The sequence below is a fragment of the Phoca vitulina genome, unplaced genomic scaffold, assembly GCF_004348235.1.
Source record: "Phoca vitulina isolate PV1807 unplaced genomic scaffold, GSC_HSeal_1.0 scaffold82, whole genome shotgun sequence".
Lineage (NCBI taxonomy): Eukaryota > Metazoa > Chordata > Mammalia > Carnivora > Phocidae > Phoca > Phoca vitulina.
Genome location: NW_022589785.1, coordinates 1,197,040 through 1,219,743, shown reverse-complemented (window position 1 = coordinate 1,219,743; position 22,704 = coordinate 1,197,040). Strand labels below are relative to the sequence as shown.

General features: G+C 52.6%; 1 protein-coding gene across 3 annotated transcripts in view; it reads left to right on the top strand.

The window, feature by feature from the left end:
- Window positions 1-3: 3 nt before the first annotated feature.
- The window catches only part of HPS4 (HPS4 biogenesis of lysosomal organelles complex 3 subunit 2), a 25,835-nt gene continuing 3,134 nt past the window's right edge, over window positions 4-22,704 (top strand). The window contains exons 1-15 of one of the 3 annotated variants that reach the window (XM_032395023.1): window positions 4-87; window positions 1,557-2,089; window positions 3,778-3,868; window positions 5,422-5,565; window positions 9,427-9,534; window positions 9,970-10,086; window positions 11,479-11,573; window positions 13,234-13,306; window positions 14,203-14,239; window positions 14,946-15,042; window positions 15,678-16,608; window positions 19,569-19,701; window positions 20,151-20,259; window positions 20,884-20,894; window positions 21,000-21,024. In XM_032395023.1, the coding sequence (XP_032250914.1) occupies window positions 2,049-2,089; window positions 3,778-3,868; window positions 5,422-5,565; window positions 9,427-9,534; window positions 9,970-10,086; window positions 11,479-11,573; window positions 13,234-13,306; window positions 14,203-14,239; window positions 14,946-15,042; window positions 15,678-16,608; window positions 19,569-19,701; window positions 20,151-20,259; window positions 20,884-20,893 (1,986 nt within the window). In that variant the 5' untranslated portion in view covers window positions 4-87; window positions 1,557-2,048 and the 3' untranslated portion in view covers window position 20,894; window positions 21,000-21,024. Of the gene's footprint in view, window positions 88-749; window positions 1,080-1,556; window positions 2,090-3,777; window positions 3,869-5,421; window positions 5,566-9,426; window positions 9,535-9,969; window positions 10,087-11,478; window positions 11,574-13,233; window positions 13,307-14,202; window positions 14,240-14,945; window positions 15,043-15,677; window positions 16,609-19,568; window positions 19,702-20,150; window positions 20,260-20,883; window positions 20,895-20,999; window positions 21,025-22,704 lie in introns of those variants that run through there. The other 2 variants (XM_032395021.1, XM_032395022.1) reach the window with 2 other exon arrangements.

Below are 22,704 nucleotides of genomic sequence, written 5' to 3'. Positions count from 1 at the left end.
CGTCATCACCGCGCGCCAGCGCTCGGGGAACTGTAGGGGGCGATAGGCGCTGGCGGCGCGTGATCCTGGGGCCTCTCCGCCGCGCGCGTAGGTACCGGAAGGGAGCCGCTGGCGCCCCGCTGCCGCCCGCACTGTGGGGTCCGAGCCCGGAGCGCTGGGCTGCCGGGCTACTCCGGCGGGTGGGCGGCGCGGGGACACTGAGGGGCGGGACCGTGGCCGAGAGCGCCTCTTGGCGGCCCCCTCCGCGCGGCGATCGCCGGCATTGACCCCCCCACATACACACACCTTTGCCTACAAATTCCCAGGAGCTCAGGCCAGACACCTCCCAGTGCCCTTAGCCCGATCCCGATCGCAGTGGTTAGCACCCCCTTTCCTGGCCCGCTGACTCACTGAGGCCACTTCCTATACCGCCACCTTCCTGCCTCCAAGCCATTGCCGGCCACTTCTTGGCTCCCTTGGGTCGTTATTGCAACTTCCCAGGCTGCCCGAGCCTTCTGTGGTCACATCCCAGCACCTGCCCTACCCCAGGGACATTATGGACCTCTTCTGGACCTGTCAGAGATAAGAGCTTGGACCTTGGCAGTGTAGGGCCCAGTCTTCTGGGAAGGAGGGATAGGGGGTTTCAGGCTGCTGTCCTTGATTCCAGTAGCTTCCGCGCCCCTCTCCACAGGAATCCCATGAGTATGGCCCCATAGAGGGCTCACCTCAAGATAATCTAAAGCTGAGAAAAGATAGAGATTTTACAGTCCCCAAAGAGTCAGTGGGGTCCTCTCTAGGTAATTCTCTCTAGGAAAGGAGCTTTAAAAAGCTATTGTATTTCTGGGAGGATGAAAGATGGTGAGCAAGCATTTGAAACCCTGTCTCTGGGACATCAAGCTTGGACAAAGTCACAAGAGAAATACAGTTCTGGAGGGACCAAGGGGTTTCCTCGTGGAAAAATTAAACCCTGTTTCGTTTTTCTGGAGGGTTATCCAGACCAGTGTGGGGAGGTTACCGGGAGGCCAGTTTTGGCGTGGTGCAAGGATAAAGTTAACACTCTGAGTTGCCTGTGTCTCTGGAGGGAGTAAGCCAGAGACCAGGTAATTTTTAAAGAGTGCAAGAGATAAGTAGAGTAAATGATGCCAGGGTCCCTTCTGACTGAAATTCCATGATACTTAATCATCTCTTCTCTTGGAATTTGAAAGCCACTTGTTAAACTCCTATTTTGAAAACTTGCCCAGCTCTGGAATTCATGTTCAGATTACTTTTGAGCTGTCAAGGTGACAGTTCCTTAATTTGGGTTCCATTATTACTGCAACAGCCGCCTTATTTGTATAGCTGTCCTTGGCACACAGAGCTTTTTCACACTAGTTACTTAATTTTATCTTCTGTGAGGCATAACTGTTCAAAGAGACAGAGGAACTTGCTCTGAAGTCCTGCTGCACTCTCTTTTTTCTTCTGAAACAATTTTTCAACTTTCTAGAAGACTCTTTGTGAAGTATACCATTTGCCTAAACCTGCTGGGTCACATGCTCTCTCATGGGTTTCTGAAGTAATCTATTCCTTGTTTATTTTAGGACCAAGGCACTGATACTTGAACCGGAAGCTTCACAAAGTTGAAAAGAATCTTCAGAACGGCTTTGAACCCAGACAAGCTAGGAATCTCTTCTGAACACCACCTTCCGCATGCATCTCCCCGACTGGGCTTTCCTGGCCAGGAGCTTTTTGAAGAAGTCGTTCTGCAGAGAGCCAGAATGCTGACGCTCATGGAACCAGCTTAGTGGATTTGACTTTTCTGGTAGAATTCTCTTGCTTTATTATATACTCTCTCCCAGAGTTCTAAGACGTGTGGAGGTATTCAGGGCACCAAAGAGCCTGCAGGGAAGGAAGGAAGCACTTTCATGCTGAATGAAAACCAAGCAGGTGACAGCTGTGGCTGAAAACATTTAAACCTCTCACGCCTGGATTTCCTGGATCCGGGACACAAAGGAATAGTCGCTGCTGGGGTGCAAGAAGCGATCCCAGACAAGAAAACCCACATAAATAGAATGAGGGCAACAGGCAAGTAAATGGCCACCATTACCCCGACAGAGCCGACGTCAGCCTCCTGGTGAGTAGCAAGGCCTGTGTGGCTTACTTCCTGCCAGGCTGCTGGACCCATGTTTTGGATTAACTGAAAATCCCCAGCCAGGCTGTCTTGATTTTATTAAGGGGGAGGGGTGGGGAGGCATTTTTTTCTCCGAGCAGGCGAATCAAGCATGTGAGCCATTTCTCTCCAGAGCTGCCGGGTTGTGACTTTGCATTGTTGGAGCAAGTCGGGCATTGCTGGTAGATTGCAGAAAAGATGGCCATGGCCGGGTCACACGGTCGGCTTTGGTGACGGTGTGGGTGCTGTAGGCTTCATTGGTAAGAGACGAGAAATGGCTGCACATTTCTAGTGGAACTGCACCACTGGAAGAGGTTTGGCCAGTCCGCTTCTTGAAGGGTATTATACAACGTCTGCCTAAACTCAGCTTCCACTCAACCCCAACTGGGTTAAGCCTCTCTCGTCAATTGCTTCAGCAAACATTCATTGAGGAATGAAAGCAAAAGGCATGGTTTAAATAGAAGGAGCAGGACTCGGTGACCGGTTATGTGCGCGGAAGGCACAAAGATGGAGTTGTTCAAAATGACACCCCGGTTTTCTTTTGTGTGCCTGAATGAGGGTGCTTTCACCCAGAGAACACAAGGAGCGGGTAAACGGGGGCCCGGCATTGGGGTTTCTGATTGGGGTTGACACGTTTTTGAGGCTTTTTGATCTGACTTGCCCTGCACTAGAAACAGAGTTCTCACTTGTCATCCGGAAAGAGAAGGTGGGAGCCAGGGAGGGTGTAGGGGGAGGGTGTAGATCCAGCGAGAAGAGTGCGGGTGACAGAGTGGTCACAGCTCCTCCTCCTTATGCTCTAGCCTGATGGGTGTGCTTTCAGAGAGGTAAAACCCAGGCCCAGCCTTTGGGGAGTCTGCTTTGTGTGTCGTAAACAGGTGAATTATGGTTACATTGCAGAGTAGACAGAGTCCTTTGCGAAGAACAGGGGGTTATGGAAATTGAGAAGAGAGATTCCTTTGCGTGGAGGAAATCAGAAGTTTGATGAAGGGTCGTGTCAGAGTTATTCTTGACATACTGTTAGGGTTTTGTCAGGCAGAGAGGGGTTCCGGGCTCCACTGTGAACTCTCATGAGCCCCGTTTTCCCATTATAGACTCCCTATCCTGCATTGAAACTGTGTGTTTACTGTCTCCCTTTGATGGCCACGGCCCCAGGTCTGGCAGAGGGAGAGCACACCGTCAGGTCTAATTTACTGTTTGTTAAATGAACACATGAATTTCTGATCCAAGGGATATTTCCGGAGATAATCGTGCCCAGCAGCTGTGAGGCGGGCAGCTAAGACATCCCCTAACTATTTTATTATCAGAGCCTTAAAAGACAGCATCCCAAACCCTATGGTTGTATGGTTAAGGGCCCGTGTCTCAAGAGATGGCCCTGGGTGCTCTGTTTCTCCTCCAGCTACTCTTCGGTCTTTTTGGCCAGCCGGCCTGACGGCTGGATTGAGGCATATTTTTAGTTTGACTGGACGGCCCTTGCAAAATGGTTTTTCTTATCTGTTTGTAGCTACTGGGTTCTTTCTCCCCTGGGGCCACCAGAAGGCTTCTCAAATACTGAGTAATGAGCCCTTCTCACGCTGGGAAAGAGGAAGCTGTGTTTTCAAATGCCTTGATCCCTGGATGAAAGGAAACATGGCTCCGTTCTGTTCTCTTGCCAGGTGGAATTATTTTTTCCTTTATGATGGTTCAAAGGTAAAGGAAGAAGGAGATCCAACCAGAGCTGGTATTTGTTACTTCTACCCTCCTCAGGTAAGCGCCCCAGCGGGTTACTCTTCCAGGGGTGGGGGGGCCCTACGTCCTCCGAGTGGTGGCTTTTCAAAAGTATAGCATTGACATTGGGACAGTGTTCTTTGCATCACCCAGGCATTTAACATTTCTGCCCTCTTATCCTTAGTTGTACTATTTCTCATTGTTCTGGTCTTGAAAGCCCCAGACAGCTCAGCACTTCCATCCTCTCTAGCTCTCTGCTACCATCCTGATTTTCTGCCTGCCTCCCCTTGCTCCCGGGTTTTCATCAGCAAAAACACTTTTTTAAATTAACACTTTCAAATTAAAAGTGAAACACTTTTTTAAATTTTTAAATTTTTTAAAATTAATTTTTCTTGAGACACTATTTTTTTTAAAGATTTATTTATTTGAGAGAGAGAGTGCGCGTGTGTGTTGGGGGAAGGGCAGAGAGAGAGAGAATCTCAAGCAGACTCTCCGCTGAGCTTAGAGCCCAACTTGGGGCTCTGTGCCACAATCCCGAAATCAGGACCTGAGCTGAAACCAAGAGTCAGATGCTCAACCGACTTAGCCACCCAAGCAACCCCTAAAACACTTTTATTCAAAGGTATACAAAAGCAAGAAGGAGAGTATCACAAGCCCTCATGAACCAGTTAATTAGTAACAATAATTCCTTAATATCATGTGGTATTATTTATATTCAAATTTTGCCTTCCTGTCTTAGAGGTTACTTAATCAGACCTTGCTCCTTCCATTCCTCCAGCCCTCCTTCCCTCCTCACCTGCCCCCCTCCACTTCCTAGTCACGATCCAAACAAGGTCCACACATTCCATTGCTTCTTTTGTGTTTTAAGTCTCTTTTATTGTGTACCGCCCCTCACCCACCCGCCCAGCCCCTTTCCCCACTACGCCACAGAATTACTGAAGAAGCCAGGGCATTTGTGCAGTAGAATGTCAGAAGGTCCCACATTCTGGATTGGCCTGATCACTTCCTCAAGGCCGTGTCGTTTCAGATCTTCCTTCCCCTGTAGTTCCTTTACACTAGTAGTAAGATCTAGAGCCTCAGTTAAGTTCCAGTTCGGTTCTTTTAAGCAAGACTTCTTCCTGGGGGTGTGTACCTTTTCTGTTGCATTACAAGATGTCTGGCTGTCCCGCAGGTTAGCTAATCTAAGACCGATTAGGAGGTCTGTGTATTTGCTCACGTGGTCATGCTCCCACTTGGGTAGCTGGGATGAACCTAGGCCGCTCTGGCCACTCTGCAGGGGATCTGAATAGGGACCAAAGGCTCCCGCTGCTACCCACGCACGGGCCGCAGACTTTGCCTGACAAGGGCCCAGGAGTCAATATTGAGGCCTTGCCAGCCACGGAAGGTCGACATCACACTCTCTTCTTTGTTGTTGCTATTACCACCCTTAACTATGAAAACCACGCTCAGCTCCCGGGCCATCTGAAACCAGGCAGCAGCCTGGATCTGGCCTGCCGGCTGCAGTCCACTGTGGCCTCAGCCCCTGCTTCAAGGGATGCCGCATGAGTTTGACAGTTTCAGCTTCCCCTCTGGACTTGGCTGCTTCCCCACAGACCCTGCTCGAACAGCAGGAGTTGCTCTGTAGCCAGATTGCGGGCGTCGTGCGCTGTATCTCGGACATCTCCACCTCTGCTCCTGCCCTCGTCCGTCTGCGGAAGCTGAAGTTCGCCATAAAGGTGGATGGAGAGTACCTTTGGGTAAGTTGGCCGGACAGAACCCACGCCGCCAGGGTCGCCTCCGCCGTGAGTCATCTGTCTTGGTGATGAGTGCTGTGTCGCCAAGGTGCTCTGGAGCCTGGGACCCCTCTGCACCCCCAGGGGCTGCGTGCGGGACTGTCCACGCTTCCCCTGTCCCTCTCTGCAGGTGCCACCGTAACCGAGTGCTCTCCAGAGTATTTCTAACCTGTCCTGTGTTGCACGTGGCTGCTTTCTTGTTGCCTTTGAGAGACTTCAGCCAGCCTGTGGAAATTCTTTCTGCCCTGTGATGCAGGTCAAGTTTTCAACCTCTGTTTTTTCTCCCCTGTACTCTCCACACTTACAGGACAATGACCCAGAAACTCCGAGACATTGATTTATAGATGTTAGGTTTCAAAGAACCATTAAAAAAATAATGAAAACTACTCCTTTACAGTTGATGGCACCATATACACTAGGGTCTTATTGTCCCATGCCTACGTTTATTTAAAACTGATTTCTGAGGTGAAAGGATGCTTAAGTGTGAGGTGGTGTATTCATCTTTGTGGGTATGCCTGCCAGTGTTTTACGATGGTGACCATTTTCTCACGTACCAAACCACTGAAGGAATTTTACAGTAAACACTCATATAGACTTCCTAGGTTCTACAGTTACCATTTTATTATATATATTATTTATTACAGTCACTTTATCACGTCTCTCCATCCCTTCATCTTCCGGCAATCCAGTTTTTATTTTAATGCTTGCCAAAATTGCACACACTAGTATACGCCTCCCCCCGCTCCCCGCCCCCCGCCCCCAGTACCTCATTGTGCATAACATTAATTAGAGTTCCGTGGTGGTTTGTGCTTTTTTTCCTTTGGGGGTAAGAGTTACATACGCTGAAACACACAAATCTGGAGTGTACCACTTAATGCATATGGACAAATGACGCTCCGTGTGACAGAGGCCCATCAAGAAACAGAATATTAGCATCACTCTGGGCAGCTCCCCGACATCCTGTTAATTCTCACTCCCGAGTCCCAGGCAACCATCATTCTGATTTTTTCCCACCACAGATGAGTTTTGCCTGTTCTAGAAGTCACAGGAGTGAAATAGTACGTGTAGTATTCCTCTCCGCAGGCTTCTGTTGTGCGTGTGACCTTGTGGGGTGCGTATCTGCAGTTCCTTCCTTTTCATTGTTCACCAGCATTGTCTGAATGTCCGTTGTCTGGATCTAGTGGTCTGCTTACTCACTCTCCTTTTTCTAGATACATGAACCGTGTCTAGTTAGGAGCAATTAAGAATAAGGCCCCTGGGGGGTGCCTGGATGGCGCCTGGGTGGCTCAGTCGGTTAAGCGGCTGCCTTCGGCTCAGGTCATGATCCTGGAGTCCTGGGATCGAGCCCCGCGTTGTGCTCCCTGCTCAGCAGGGAGTCTGCTTCTCCCTCTCCCTCTGCCTGCTTCTCTGCCTACTTGTGCTCTCTATCTATCTGTCAAATAAATAAATAAAATCTTTAAAAAAAAAAAAAAAAAAGAATAAGGCCCCTGGGAGCATTTCTAGACATGTCTTGTTGTAGATACCACTTTTCATTTCTCGTGGGTAAATATCTAAGGTATAGATTTGCGAGGTTACAGGGTAGGTGTATGTTCATTTTATGAGAAACTGCCAGACCTTTTCCCCAAGCGGTTTTACCATTTTGCACTCCTACCATGTGTGAGAATTCCAGTTCTTCCACGTCCTTGTCAACACATGCTGTCCGTCTGTTCAGTTCGAGCCATTCTGCTGGGTGGGTAGTGATATCACATTGTGGTTTGCATTTACATTTCCCTAATGACTAAGGATATTAATGGCCACTGGTCTGTCTCTCTTCGAGAAGTGTCTATCCAAAGCTTTTCTGCCCATTTTTAAAATTAGGTTTTCTTTCTTTATTTAGTCTTGTGAGTTTTTTCTATATCCTGGATATCAGCTGTTTGTCAGATATATATTTTAATTTTTTTTTAAAGATTTTATTTCTTCATTTGAGAGAGAGAGAGAGAGCACAAGCAGGGGGAGAAGCAGAGGGAGAGGGAGAAGCAGACTCCCCGCTGAGCAGGGAGCCCGACATGGGGCTCAGTCCCAGGACCTGGAGATCATGACCTTAGCCGAAGGCAAATGCTTAACCATCTGAGCCACCCAGGTGCCCCTGTCAGATATATATTTTAAAAGTATTTTCTCCCAGTTTGTGGCATGCCTGTCAATTTTCTTTTTTTTTTTTTTTTTTTTTAAGATTTTATTTATTTATTTGACAGAGAGAGACACAGCGAGAGAGGGAACACAGCAGGGGGAGAGGGAGAGGGAGAAGCAGGCTCCCCACTGAGCAGGGAGCCCGATGCGGGGCTCGATCCCAGGACCCTGGGATCATGACCTGAGCCGAAGGCAGACGCTTCACTAACTGAGCCACCCAGGAGCCCTGCCTGTCAGTTTGCTTAATGATGTCTTTTGATGAGCAGAATGTTTTAATTTTTTTCTAAGTTTATTTATTTAAGTAATCTCTATACCCAACGTGGGACTCAAACTCATGACCTGGAGATCAAGAGTCACATGCACCCCCAGAATGTTTTCATTTTAATGAAGTCTAACTTGCCAGTTTTATCCTTTGTGGTTATTGCCCTCTGTATCCTGTCTGAAATCATTCCCTACCCTGTTGGAGAAGACATTCTCCCACTTTCTGGGCAAGCTTCATAGTTTTAGCTTTTAAACTTAGGTCTGTAACCCATCTTGGATTAATATTTGTGCGTGGTGTGAAATAGAGGTCAAAGGTCCTCTTTTTCCCTATGGTTATCCAGTGGTTCCAGCACCATGGTTGAAAAAACTCTCCCGCTTGGATTCCTTTGGTTCCTTTGTTGACGATCAAGTGACAACTGCAGTGGGGGGGGGGTCTGTTTCTGGGCTCTCCTCTTTTCCATCGATCTATTAGAAGATCCCATCCAAGTACCGCACTGTCTTGAAATCGGATAGTCTAAGTCCTCCAGCTTTATGCTTTTCCAGAACAACTTCGGGTATTTTAGGTCCTTTGTAAGTTTCCCTTGTAGAATCAGTGTGTCAGTTTTTGAAGGAAAGATGGCAGATGATGATTAGAGTTACATTCAATCTATAGATTAATCAGGGAAGAGGTAAGCAGTGACCATCTGCCAGGCTGTGGATTACATCAGTGAACAAAACAAAGATCCTGGCCCCGGGGGGGGAGCCTCCATTCAGAGGGAATGCGTCTGTTTTCTGCCAGGGTTTTTTTGTTGCTTTAAGTTTCTGGTGATTCCCTCAGGAAAGATTCCTACAGGTGGAGTCACTGAGTGAAAGAATACAAACTTTCTTCAGGCTCTTTACACATACAGCCAGATTCCTTTCTGGCCGAGCACATGTAGCAGTATTCCGGGGCTCTAAAACGGTGTGATGATCGGTCAGTTCCCTCCCCTTGCCACTTGACCCAACCGGGGAGACGAGAATGCCATTCATGAATCGGTCGGAGTGCCGTCCAGTGTTTGTAGTGAAACCCGCATTAAGCATCCAGTGCCCAGATAACAGTCCTGATAATGTAAGGGCTCAGAAAAGACATCAGCATTGGTTAGAGTGATCAGAATGGGCACCACGAAGGTGCTGGAATCTGTGGCAGGCACCGAGGGGACAGGAGAGCTGTGGACAAATAGGAGAAAGGAGGGCATCCCAGGTGAGACAACATGAGGAGATACAAAAAGTACTTGTCTTGGAGACCATCGCTGGACGATGTGGGCCTGGGGTAGACCCATTGGTGAGTCAGTGAATTCGAGCTCTGCAGAGCCCCGGGTGCCGGGTTTTCACGCTTGTACTAAAAGGAAAATGTCAGTCTTCTGGTTTCCTTCTTTCCAGGTCCTGGGCTGTGCTGTGGAGCTCCCTGACATTAGCTGCAAGCAGTTTCTGGATCAGCTTATTGGAGTCTTTAATTTTTACAATGGGCCTGTTTCTCTGGCTTACAAGGTATGGAGATGGCGAGGCGTTTTCAGCAAACCTGATGTTGCCAGAACACAGCGTTACTCTAGGGGCTGTTCTACTTGGCATAAATACAGCATGTCTAGCAACAAGGTCAAGGGGCCTTGGAGCCCCTGTCAGATGCCTTTGTTCCCCAGGGGTGTAGGTCACATCCACTGCAAATGTCTGTCCCCATGTCCTCCTCCCTGGGACTGTTGGAAAGAGCAGGTTGCCACCCGCCCCCGCACGTGCGCCCGGTCTGTGGTGGCTGAGTTCCCAGGGGGCGGCAGGTGGGGGGTCTCGTGTGCATAGGAGGTTTAAAGCGGGCCCTGCCTTCTGGCCACTTTCCTGTGTGAGGAACGAGTTTTGTAGGAGTAGGGAGCCTTGCCAAAGGGTGTGTCTCGCGGGATCTCAGACGCTGACCTCAGGTGGCTCCCGTTTTAGGACCGCTCTCAGGAAGACCTGCGCGCTGAATGGGACACCTTCATTGAACAGATTCTGAAGAACACCAGCGATCTGCACAAGATATTCAGTTCCCTCTGGAACCTGGACCGAACTCAAGTAACACCCTCATCCCCCGTACCCATTTCATGTAAAGAACAGAGCCCGCGTCCCAGACCCACACACTGCCGTCCCAGTGCCCTCTCCCACGACTGTTGGCAGACGGTATAGAGAGACAGTGCTGGAAACGGCACGAAGTATATACCGTAGAGGGGGTGTTACTTCGCTAGTGTCCCAGAAGCGTGGAACTCTGGCATCTGGGGGTCCCCGTCTCTCTTGATAAGGATATTGTACGATTGCCTTGTGTTCTCAACATCAAAAATGCCCAGTGGTAACATTTTAAAAACGAGGTCTCTCTGTCTGGGAGAGAGTGCTTGGGAGCCGTTCCATCGGCCTCCGGCTGCTCGTATGGCCGGCCTGACCGCCTGTTGCTCTGTGGCCTTGATCCTGGTGAGCATCACATCCTCATTGTCAAGGGCCAAAGGGAGACGCGAGGCTGTGCCCCCCTAAGAAGCCCCCGAGGAGATGTGTGGGCCGTGCGCGTGTCTCACTGCAGGAGCTGAGAGGGTCCCTTCAACAGGGATGTGGCGTCGTGACTCTGCCTTCACAGAGCCCGACTCCGGCTAGAATTGGGGGCGGGTTTTCCTGGCTCCGGTTGGGAGAAATGTTCGAAGTGGGCCCCAGAGCTTTGCCGAATGGCTGGCTGGGCCCGGGCACTGTCTCGAGGATGTGAGAGAGGAGCATCAGCTCCAGAACTGGCTCCGTTGCCACGGAATTCTGATGGCGATGGCGTCGCAGGTTCTAGCTGCCAGCAGGAAGCAGGAAGGAGGCTTTTCGTCACTGCTGGCGACTCCTGACTGGGTTCAGATACTTCTCTGGTATTTTTAGGGACTTGTAGGCAGCTGACTCCTTACAAGGACCCTGGAGCTGAGGAGTATTTCTCTGAGTGAGAGCCCGCGATGTTTTCATTGCCTGTTACGGGACAGAGTTATGAGGCCACACGAAGCCAGCTAGCTCTGTGGCAGCGGGGCTTGTGCTCCGGAGGGAGGGGAGTCGAGGGGGCGTGTGGTTTTACCTGGCGCCGCAGCCTGTGTTTGAGGGGTAGGCTCTCCCGTCCGCTGCCTCCCGGTCTCAGTATCGAGTCAGGGTCTGCTGAGCGGAGACCTCCCTTGGCCCCTATGAGCGGCCATAGGCCACATTCGCCACACCTTCCTGCTTCTGCAGAAGCCGCCCTGTTCCAAGAACTTGGCATTTTGCATCGTCTGCAGTTCTGGGTATAGAGAGGTGGAATGCAGACCCACGACGTGACACAGATCTTCCCACGTGGTACCTTCTCCTTTTCCCCGGTTTTGGCTTAGCACCCGTCCCTCCACTCTGTAGAGCCTCCCCCCGTTCCCAGCTTGGCTGGTGGCGAGCATGCTCACTTGTGGCTGTGCTTCTCGCCCTGCACAGGTGGAACCCCTGTTGTTGCTGAAGGCAGCCCTCATTCTGCAGGCCTGCCAGCGTGCACCTCACATTCTAGCCGGCTGCATCCTCTATAAGGGACTGTGAGTAACGCCAGACCCCTCTCCCTGTAACACAGAACTGACCAGTCCGGTCATCTCCAGGTCACCCGTGGGGAGCTCCGTCTCTGCCCAGTTCCAAGAAGGCTGCTTTGGCAAATATCAGGTCGTTTAGATTTGACCTAGGGGACATACTTGTCTTTCAGCAAAGCCGGGAAATTAGAAATTATGTCCAGAAAAGGGTTAGGAATATAAAAGGCAGTTTTGGAGAGATCCACGTAAGTCTCAGCATGGGGCATCCCCAGGTCGCCAGCGGCCAGCACTGTAGGTAAAGGGGTATGGAAGCCTGCCGTGGGCCCCTCCTGCTGCCCGAGGCTCCGGGGCACTTGGCTGTCGCCAGCCTTGCAGAGTGGCCGTACCTGCTTCTGCTCGGGCTCCTGCTGGCGTCTCGGCTGGGTCCGTCGCCCGGCTGGCCTCTGAGATCTCAGCACACCTCTTCACGTAGTTGGAGGGCATCGGAGCGAGCCCGATGCCCTCAGGGCCCCTCCACACGTGGTCCAAGGCAGCTCTCCTCCTGGGGGCCCACTGCTTGCACCCAGAGCTTACTGATCACTGGATGAATGTGTGACTGGAGAAGTTCTGGAGGCCTGACGGGCTGGGTTTCCAGTCCTGGCCTCACCTTCCCGGCCCTGTGACCCCAGGCTGGTTGCTTGCTGAGTTTTCTCTACCAGGAAAGAACGAAATGAGAGGGCCAACAGAGAAGGACCCACTGCTTCCCAGTGGCCCTCGGCACAGCCCACCATCATGCCTTTCCCCTTTGCTCATGATGACGGTTCTGAACCTGCTCGTGGTGCCTCCAGGCTCACCAGTGGCATGGCATCAAGCATGATGTTTTCCTCCCTTGCTCGTGGCACATTCTCATACACCTAACGTGTGAACAGGGTCTCATTGTGAAAAACAAAAAACAAAGAAAAAACTGAACCAAGACAGAAACACACAGAGCGCAGTTCCCAAGTTCCTCTGAGCCCAGACTCACTCTTAGCAGGTGGAGGCACGTCCTTTGCTTTTCCCTGTGTTTCCAGCACATCAGCGGACATTGCTTCTGTTTATTTTTGCCGCATCCGTAAATGGGATCACAGGGCTCCTCAGCGTGTACGGTAGAGATTTCTCTGTCACTCCATGCTGGTCTACTTCATTCTTAGAATCGCCGCACACCTTTTGGTGTTAAGGCTGTGCCATGATTTCCTTAATTACTCTCTGTTCGATGGGCATTTGCGGGGTTTACCCATTTCTGTAATGATTTTGCCATTTTTTCAATAATCAGTACTCTTCAGCATGCATCTTGGTACAAGGCAGATCAGAGGGTTTGGACATTCTGAAGTTCGGTAGGAATGGCCAGAGTGCCCTCCATAAAGGGCTTTGCCAGTTGAAACTGCCACCGGCTGTGTCCCCAAGATCTTTTTTTTTTTTTTAAATATTTTATTTATTTATTTGAGAGGGAGAGCAGAGCAGGGAGCCCGACACAGGGCTCAGTCCCAGGACCCTGGGATCATGACCTGAGCCGAAGGCAGACGCTTAACCGACTGAGCCACCCAGGTGCCCCCTGCCCCGCCAAGATCCTCACCAGTTAGGGTGTTAGGAATCTTTCCAACTCAGAGTCCTATGACGTATTTTGTCTCACGGTGTTTTTGTTCCTGTGACCTAGGATTGTTAGCACCCAGCTCCCACCCTCCCTCACGGCCAAGGTCCTGATTCGCCCAGCTGCATCTCGGCACCAGGTATTGTAAAGCCCCCTCACCCAGCTGGGACACTTTGTCCAGAGCGTCTATTTTTAAGCAAAAAAATAGAATTTTATATAATGCAATTTCAAAGTATTTTTTAAAATGCATAAACTTAAAGGAAAATATGCCTCAGATTAACAGTATTAGCTTGTGGGTGAGGGAATTATGTGATTTTTTTGGGGGGGAGAGGGGAATTATATAGAGTAAAATTATATAACTTGAAATACGAGTTTTTTAAAAAGTCCCTAAGAAAAGAAAGAAGGCCACATCATTTCATAGGAGTGCAAGCCATGCTGGCTAGAAGAGTTTTTGGTTTTTGTTTTGGTGGCTTATTTTAGAACCTTTGGTTGAACTGTCTGGAAAGCTCTTTTGAGAAAATTCCTAATTTGGGAGAAAATTAGGATTGTCACCTCGATTGTGAATCGGAATAAGCCAGAGAGCTCTTGCATAGCCTTTGGTTTAGGTCAGATCCTTTATCACGAGGGTCACGGGGCGTTCACATACCTGTTGAGCTGGTACGTTCCACACCAGGGCTGTGGCAGGTGGAGGGATATGGTGACAGATGTATTCTCCGGAGGCATAAAAGGTTAACAGAAATCCTCGCTTTCCTTCCCAGAGGGAGGGAAACAGCAATCAGAGTGTGAAGCCTGATGCGCGTTTGGGGGGGAAGCTGCTGCTTGTGCAGGGTGCAGGTTCTTGCCTGACCCCAGCCGTGGTGGTGAGCAAGCAGCTCGGGGGAGCTTCTGTTCCATCTGCTTTGCTGCTGGCGTGTGGTGGGGGCCAACATTCTGGGCCTGGCTAAGTTTCCCGAACAGATGGCCCGGCGCAGTCATGATTGGGTCGGGAGGAGAAAGCGGTCCCCGGCGCCAACTTCTGTGTGTGTTTATTTGCAGAGAAGACCTGCAGGAGGGGGTGGCCCGCAGGAACGGGGTGAGTGGCAAGGTGCCTCACTGCATCTTGAGAACGCGGTCTTCTATGCTGCCTGTCCCCTACACAATCATGGGAGAGGCCAAGCAGTCCCGTGGGTTATCTCATCTGTTCATAGATTAGGAGAACAGACGAGAGCTTTCAGGACAAAGTCAGCCATCAGAATCCTGATCGTAAGGCTCATGATTTTAGATGTACCTTCTAAATCTCTGTTTTCAGATGCTCCCTCCCTCATTGTTACGAGGCTGCTCAAACTAGGTCCAGGGGATCCTGGTTAGGAGGGGCTAAGATAAATGGCAGCGGCCAGAAAGACCTTCTGCAGGATGTGGAGGTGTCCCTGAGACGGTTATTTTGTTTTATTTTGAAGCCCAAGTTAGGGCAGATCCCTGTTGTCAGTTGGAAGTGCTTTTTTCCAGCTTTTATCTGTTTTTGTTTTTGTCTTTTTTTAAGTGCCACTAGATTTTCTTCCCCCCAAAAGTCACTTTGCTCCACAGTGAGGAGTAAAGCTGCCCGTGAGGGCTCCTTGCTTGCTGAGCACGGAAACGGTAGCTATGGGTTTGTGTCTTTGGTTCTGGGCTGAGGAGCATGTCAGAGCGCTCCTCTCTGAGCAGGCGTGTGGGTTGGATGCGTCCCCCCAAAGTGCGGTGACTGCCCCTCCATCTTCCCCGGCCCAGAGCTGAGCCCTGTCCATGTTGCTTTGTGATTCCAGGAGCGGCGCTCCCCCCGAATGTCCAGATCATGCCTGTGTTCCTGACCAAAGAGGAGGCCACCAGTCTCCACGAGTTCCCAAGGGAGCAGGCAACGAGGTACCGGAGCCACAGGGGTTCCTGGTAGACCGTGCTGGAGGGACTCCCTCACGTGGGTGTATGCACACAAGCCCCTGGACATCCTAGCCTTCCGTATGCCATATTCCCCGCGTTCTGCCGTGGAAGGGGCATCTGGGACTCGAGCATGTAGAACAGGCACCTGGCATCGGGAGACGGCTGTGGGTTTCAAGTCCCAGATCTGTCACCTGTCAGCTGTGTGACCTTGGGCAAGTCCATTCCCTGCCAGAGCCTTAGGGTTTTCGTCTGTAAAAGAGACCCAGTGATAACCTACTCCATGGGCTCGGTGTTAAAATTGGAAATAGTGTACGTATGGTATCCAGTCCAGGCCCTGACTCAGAGCAGACTTGCACATGGAGCTGGCTCTCACGCAGCGGGCCCTGCTGTCTCCAGCAGGTGATCTGGTAGCACCGTGTGAAGCCCTGAGGGCCAGACAGTGCCTTCCTTTCACTCCTGTGGTTGACCACCAAGGCTTCTTCAGCTCTGTGGCCTCAGGCACCCACTTGTCACCAGTGGCCCTGCTTTTTAGGGAAGCGGTTCTTTAGTGTTCTCCAGGGAAGGGCACCTGCCCTGCATTTGGCCAGGCGCCCCTCCCTCATGTCTGCCTTGTTTGCCAGCCCTGCTACAGCGCCGGCCGGACTCCAGGAGTGCTCAGCCCAGCAGCACCCACAGCCTCGGAGCACCGCTGCCCCGACAGACAGCGCCACTGGCCACGCGGAGCCCACGGCCTGGATGCCGGCAGCCACTCCCAAGTCTGCATGTCCTGACGTAGCATGGCCAGATGGCAAGGGGGAGAACGGGCTCTTGGCTGGCCGTGATCTGGAGAACGTCAAGCCTGCAAAACTGCACAGCCCTGCCAGGGACGAGGGTCCCGGTCTTGGCTACTCCCTGGGGAAGGAACTTCGTCTGCCCTTGGTGGGGCAGGAGCCAGACTTGTCTGCCATCCACATTCCAAAAGCTCAGGAAACGGCAGCAGCCTCAGGTTATTTTGCCCTCCCGAATATGGGCGCCCCAGATGGTGGTGGTCCTGCCTTTGAGGAATTTGTTGGGGACTCTGGTGACCGGGAACCTGAGCCACCTGATGGCCCGCCCGTGGTCGTGGCCATGGCCATCAGCAGCCTCCTCCCTCCGTCCACTCCTGAGATGCTCAGTCAGAACGGAGCCCTGGAACAGCACGACGACCTCCCAGAGGACAGCAGCCTAGCCCCCTTTCCCGGGGAAGACCACCTCCCCAGAAGGACGAGCAGGCCTCGGTCACGGCCTTGCTCAGACTTGAGGCAGAGAGGAACCACACTGCCCGTGGGGGACCAGGGCGTGGAGCAGCGTGTTGGGGTGCACGACAGCTGCTCAGCACCTGGCAGCTCAGACTTGGCAGAGTCTCAGGACAACTACGGTCCCTCCGCACACGGAAGTGCCCCAAGGTCAACTCCAGCATCCTGTGTGGGCCTCGTGCCAACGAACCTCTACACCCACAGTGTTAACGGGCTGGTGCTGTCCCTGCTGGCCGAGGAGCCGCTGCTGGGTGACGATGCTGCCATCGAGGAGGTGGTGAGTGTGTGCAGGCCTGGCTCCCGGGAGCGGGGACGAGCAGGGCAGGTTTTCCCCTCCGGCAGCACCGCGCAGGGCTGCAGGACCTTGTGGGCCATCCCACCTGCTTTCCACGTGCGGATGACGGTCGTGCCTACGGCCTGGCTTGGCTGGGGGTGAGTGAGTCCAGTGCAGCGCACAGTGCTGGGGGCAGAGGTGTCCCACTAAGTCAGTTCCCTGGCCCTTTCCCACTTCCGTTTTCCCAGAGCGCAGGGCAGGGTGCTCTGGCCTCCCCCGCAGCAGCGTCGGGGTACTGACGGGCCTTGCCCTTCAGGTGCAGCGCGAGATGGGGAGCACGGCCAGGGTGGTGCCGCGGCCACCGTCATCAGCTCCGGTGGCCTCCCTTCCCAGCCTGGGCGGCTGTAGGTTGTGTGTGGCCTGGAGTCTGTACTCTGCCCGAGTCACAGCCCGGGTGGGGAGTATCCCAGAAGGCTGTGCTTTCCCTCCACTGAACCGTGGTGATCTGTGGCCCCTTCCTAGCGGGTTTGGGACATCTGAAATGCTAACGGGCTCCAGAAGGCTCCTGTTAAAGCATTCCAGCCCCTTCTGCACTCGGGGCAGCGTGAACTGGCCTTCTCGCAGCCTAGGCCCACGCTGGAGCCCCAGTTGCTATAGTAACAGCCTCGCCTGGTTGGCAGGGAAGTGGTAGCAGGAAGAACAGGAGGTTGAAATAGCTGCAGGGCAAATGGTGTCCTGGGGCTTGCCTTGTTTCTGTTCTTAAATGTGTATTATTCTGAGGTGATCTTATTAGCATGCAGGGCTCAGGCTCGGTCACCTTGGAGCTTGCAGAGGAGGGAAGGCAGCTTCCTCTGCGCCGAGCCCCAGGCGAGAGGCTGCCCCTCTCCCGGCCTGCTGGCTTATCTCCGCTTTCCACAGTCCGCACAGCACCCAGTGGTGGTTGCGTTACTTCCTGCACCTCCTTCCCCGCAGCTGTGAGGGACTTACCCTCCCCGTTCCGCCAGCACCCCGGGGCCCGCGGGGTTGCGGTGCTCCATCTCTTGTCTCCCTGACGATGCCTTGGTACTCGGGGCCTCTTCCCCTTCGCCCCAAGCTGCAGACAGGTTATTTTGAAGGCCCAGCGTTTGGATGCAATGAAGTTGGATATGCTATCTTTACCTCCCCCCGCCCCACCCAAAAGAAAGAAAAAGAAAAAAAATTAGCATCGGCTGCTCGTGAGGAAGGAAGTAAATTAAAATGTAGTGTGTATTCAGTGGATGCTAAAGCCTTGACTCTGCTATTCCAGCCAAGCCTGAGCGCAGCACTGGGGGTAGGCACCGTAACTCCCGTTTTACCAGGAAGAAGACAAAGTGGAGGGTCCAGAATCCTGGCTTGTTCCTTGTCTCCCTGCCCCCTCCCATCTGCTCCCCCACTGATCTGACCCCGAAGTGATTGGCCTTGGTTTGTCATGCAGGACTCCTGTCCTGACACAGCGGCCTCCCTGGGCTTTCGTGCAAAGGAGGGTTTGGTGTGGGACGGGCCCCAGGAAAGAGATGCAGTGTAATGAAAAAGAAAAACTCCTCTTTTCTAAAAACAGTCGGGAGTAACTAACTTTGATCAGCTTGCTGGTTTGAGAGCGGGCTTTATTGATCAGGCCCGAAGGCTGTCTGTTTTATAATTGGGAGAGATCTTTTATTGCCTTTTTGTCCTGGAACTGCATACAAAATACTTGACCTGATTGCCCCTCTCCTGCTGTCAAGAAAAGCAGGTCCCCTGCAGCATGGTAAACCACAGTTCAGATAGGACAGTGAGCTCCCCCACCACTTTGAAAGGGCTCCATGATCATATTATACACCACCAAGGGACCCTCGTGTCATTTGCCATCTTGTCTTTCAGTGGATGAACTGCCACCTCTTTATGTTTGCTGAGGGTGGGGACGGGGAGCTTGGTGGAAGGGGGTGGGCGAGGGGAGCAGCCAGGAGAGGTTGCCCATGGGTCCGAGAAAACTACGCTCACACCAGGGGGCAGCATAGAGCCACTGATGGTTTCCTGCTCGAAACCCAAGATAATCTTACTGACCTTCAAATACAGGGATCAGATCTGTTATTCATTGCTACAGTGGGACTTGGAGCTGTCCGTGTACAGTAGATGAGGCCTGAGGTTAGTGCCAGGGTATTAGTGTAAAATACTTCATGAAAATGCACCCCTCCCCCGTGAAACGGGTGCTTTGGGAGAAGGTGTGTTATTCTGCACATCATGGCACACTGACATTCAAGCCACTTGCTTTACTACTGACTAGAGGATCCAGGAATTAGCCCGGCTTCGTGTCTCCCGGGGCTGTTGTGAGGGTCATGTGTGTGCTAGTGTGTATCAGGGCTTGGCAAATGTTTAACGTAAAGGAACACCTGGCGCGTGTTTTCAGCCTTGTACAGTTTCCCGGCTCCACTGCTGTGGTGCAGTCACCGTAGACAACATGTAAATAAACGGAGTGGCCGTGTTCCAGTAACACGTCGCCTGTGGATACAGAAATCCGACCTTCGCTTTCTTCCTTCTCAGCTTTTCTGTTCGCCTCTATTTTCTGATTTTTCTACAATTTAAGAAAGCATCAGAACATAAGGGCGGCGCCTGGGTGGCTCAGCTGGTTAAGTGTCCGACTCTTGATTTTGGCTCAGGTCATGATCTCAGGGCTGTGAGATCGAGCCCCGTGTGGGGCTCCGCACTGGATGTGGAGCCTGCTTAAGATTCTCTCTCCCTCTGCCTCTCCACCCCCCACGTTTGCTCCCTCTCTCTCTTCCTCTCTCTCTCTCTCAAATAAGTAAATCTTAAAAAAAAAAGAACGTAAGGGCAGGAGTTACTTCTCTAAAAGCAGGTAAAAACACCAGTCAGAGTCTTTTCTGCTACATCAGGTGGCCACTCGGGTAATCTTCGGCTCGTTATTTCCTAAGCACTGGCCTGCTGAGGTTAACCGTGCTGCCCCTTTCCAGTACCACAGTAGCCTGGCGTCCCTGAACGGGCTGGAGGTCCACCTGAAGGAGACGCTGCCCAAAGACGTGGCTGCCTCCCCCAGCAGGACGTACAGCTTCACGCATTATGACCGCATCCAGAACGTGCTGACCGGTAAGGAGAGGCGCATGGGGCCTGGGTGCCTCCTAGACGGGTGGGGGTGAGGACTCGGGGCCCCCCCCAGGGTTGGTGCTGTGCCCAGAGCTGTGGACGGCAGTTAGGATGCTGCTTTCTCGCTTGGGAGCCAGCTCCCACTGAGTTTAGAATTCGACTGCAAACACTTCCTTACTCATTTGTCTTTTTTTGGTTGTTTCTCCAACATTTTGAGAGAAGCACACACATGTTCAAATATCTGTGATAAGGTCTGCCTTGAGATTTTGGTATTCATGGGCAGACACCAGTGCTGCTCATTCTCTGTCTCATGTGGCAACCTGAAGGGGCCCAGCACCCTGGGTGCTGGCTCTCATGGCCCTGAGCCCCCTGCTCTCCCTGTTTATAGTGCTGGGGTGGGGAGGGCGGGGGAGGAGTCCGCTACCCACAACTTCTGTGTCCTCTTCCGGAAGCAAACCTGCCACAGGCGGCCACCCCCCAGGACCGCCGCTTCCTACGGGCCGTCAGCCTCATGCACTCGGACTTTGCCCAGCTGCCTGCACTGTACGAGATGACTGTCAGGTGAGTGTCCCCCCCCCCCCCCCCGCCCCTGGGTTATTCCTTAAGTCCTGCACCCAGAGCCGCCTTCCCAGGGGTCTGGGCCACAGCCTGATTCATAATGAAATGAAGAACATTCCAGTGATTCTCTTTAAGGCCTCCTTTTATCCATTCCCCTGCCCACCCACCGTCACCTCCTCTCGTGGGACAGAGGGCTTCTGTCCATTGCCAGAAGCGATGCCTGAATGCCGCTGCTCCCTGCTAACGTGGGTCACGTGCTCACGGAAACGGTCAGGGTGGCCCGAATCGAGGAAGTAAAATGTTTGCCTCCCCTCACCCGTCACACACCCAAAAGATACCCACGGGTTAGTCTGGTGTCTCTTACTCCAGGTTTTGTTGTTGTGGGGTTTTCTTCTTTTCTTAGAAAATAGAGATTGTTAGTATTTTAGTTATTTTAATTGTTTTTCTTCTAGAAAACAGGATCACACTAATGTACTGTTTTACAAGTTCCTTTTTTCACTCTATTGTATATCCTAAGCATCTCTATGTCAGTAGGTACAGATCTGTATATTAGTATTGTACTTTATAGTATTTAACCAACTGAATCCTACTTTTTCTCCCTACATGCTTCTCTTATGAAACTGGTAGGAGAAAATAAGGCAAGTTAGAGGGTCAGGAGGGGAGGGCGTGCTCTGTGTTCGTTATTCCACTCAGTCCTTGGAATGATTTGGACAAGTGCATTATTTTTTGTCTTCATGGTACAGATGAGGATACTGAGGCACAAACAGGGTAAGTGGCTTGTCCCAGGGTCACAGTCTGATTAAGGGGCAGGATTTGAATCCATGTCTCTGACTCTGAAGTGCACATTCTGTCCACGCGTTTCCAGCTCAGGGGGGTGGGGTAGGACGGTCGAGAGGGAGGGGTGTGGGCTCTGGACTCCCACAGACGTGCACTGGGGCTTCGACCATCACGGCGATGCCGTGCCAATGCCCTGCTCATGGGGTTTCGGGTATCTCTGCCGCCATCTCCAGGACCATCTCCAGCCAATACTTCAGTATATCTTTCCGCGAAAATGTGCCTTCTCCGGCTTTAAGTCCAAGCTGCCCCAGGCTGGCAACCTAGATGAACATGTCCAGTCACGGCTTTGGGAACCGGTTGCACTGGGGTGCGTGGGGGTCTGTTTTGGGAGGGATGGAAATAAGTGAAATGTCAGCCTGTGATCCATCAACCTCCTCGTGGCCCTGTGGTACTCCGCCTTCCTTGGGGCGGAGAGGATTCTAGTGTTGGGGTACATGACTTATTTTAATAGTAATAGAAACAGCGGCCACCATTTCTTAACCCCTCACCATATGCTAAGCAATTTATATGTATTTGACTTATCTAGTCTCTTAAAAAATCTCAGGGACGGGATTCACTGTTGTCCTATTCACTTTACAGATGTGGGACTTAGAGCTGGGACTGAGAAAGGATGCGTCACTTAGCCAGGGGCACGCAGCTAGGAAGCCCCAGGGCCGGGATCCGCACCCCGGTGTGGGACCCTGGCTCCATGCTTGTAACCACCAGGCCGTGGCGCCCCCTCTCCATGGCTGGGATGACTGGCCTGTGACACTTCCTGCTAGTCCGGGGAGTGGCACAAAACACCTTGGCCAGGGGGGCCCTTCTGGCCCCTTGCGCTCCCAGAGGGAGACGCTAGAGGTGGATGGGAATCTCCTCCCTCCTTGCCTGGACGGAGAGATCCCAGTGAGGGGGGCCCTGGTGGTCCCTGACTCCACCCTCTCTTACTAGATTTGGGGAAACTGAGGCCCAGTGGAGAAATAGAGGCAGGCAGGATCAAGGAACCAGCTGGTTGCCTGGCCCTGGGGTCGCTTCCTCCCTAGTGGGTCCTCCTTTGCATGGGACGCGCATCCTTCCCTCTGCTTCTGTGACAGGTTTCCTGTCGCTTTATGTCACAGCCCGCTCTCCCTGCCCGCACTCCCTTCACTCATCCAGCCGTCCCCCATGATAGCCTGGCAGCACCGCCCAGCCCCGCCTGTCACCTAGGGCCCTGTCTGTCACCTGGGGTCACAGCGCCACCACGTGAGAGCATTTGCCATAGCTGCTGTTCCGTCAGCACAACGTGCGGCCATCCATGCGGCCATGCGGCTGTTCCCACCTCGGGCTCTGTGCCAGGGCCACCGCACGCTGTCCCAGCGTCCAGTGAGTGGAAAGGAAAGAGAGATGGTGATGGGCGCCGAGGCCCGGACCTCAAGTGCAGATGCTGAACCCTGAGCCACGGCAGACGCACCCCGGGGCAGTTAGAGTCGTGGGGCCCCCATGGCGCGCCTCTCGAGGTCCCTGTGGTCAGAGGCCTGCACAGGCGGCACGGGACGGTCATCTCTCCCCGCCCATGGTCATCCCCCCCCCCCCGGCCCTCCCCCCCCCCCCCCCCCCCCCCACAGCCACCTCGCTCCCCTGCCATGGTCATCTCCC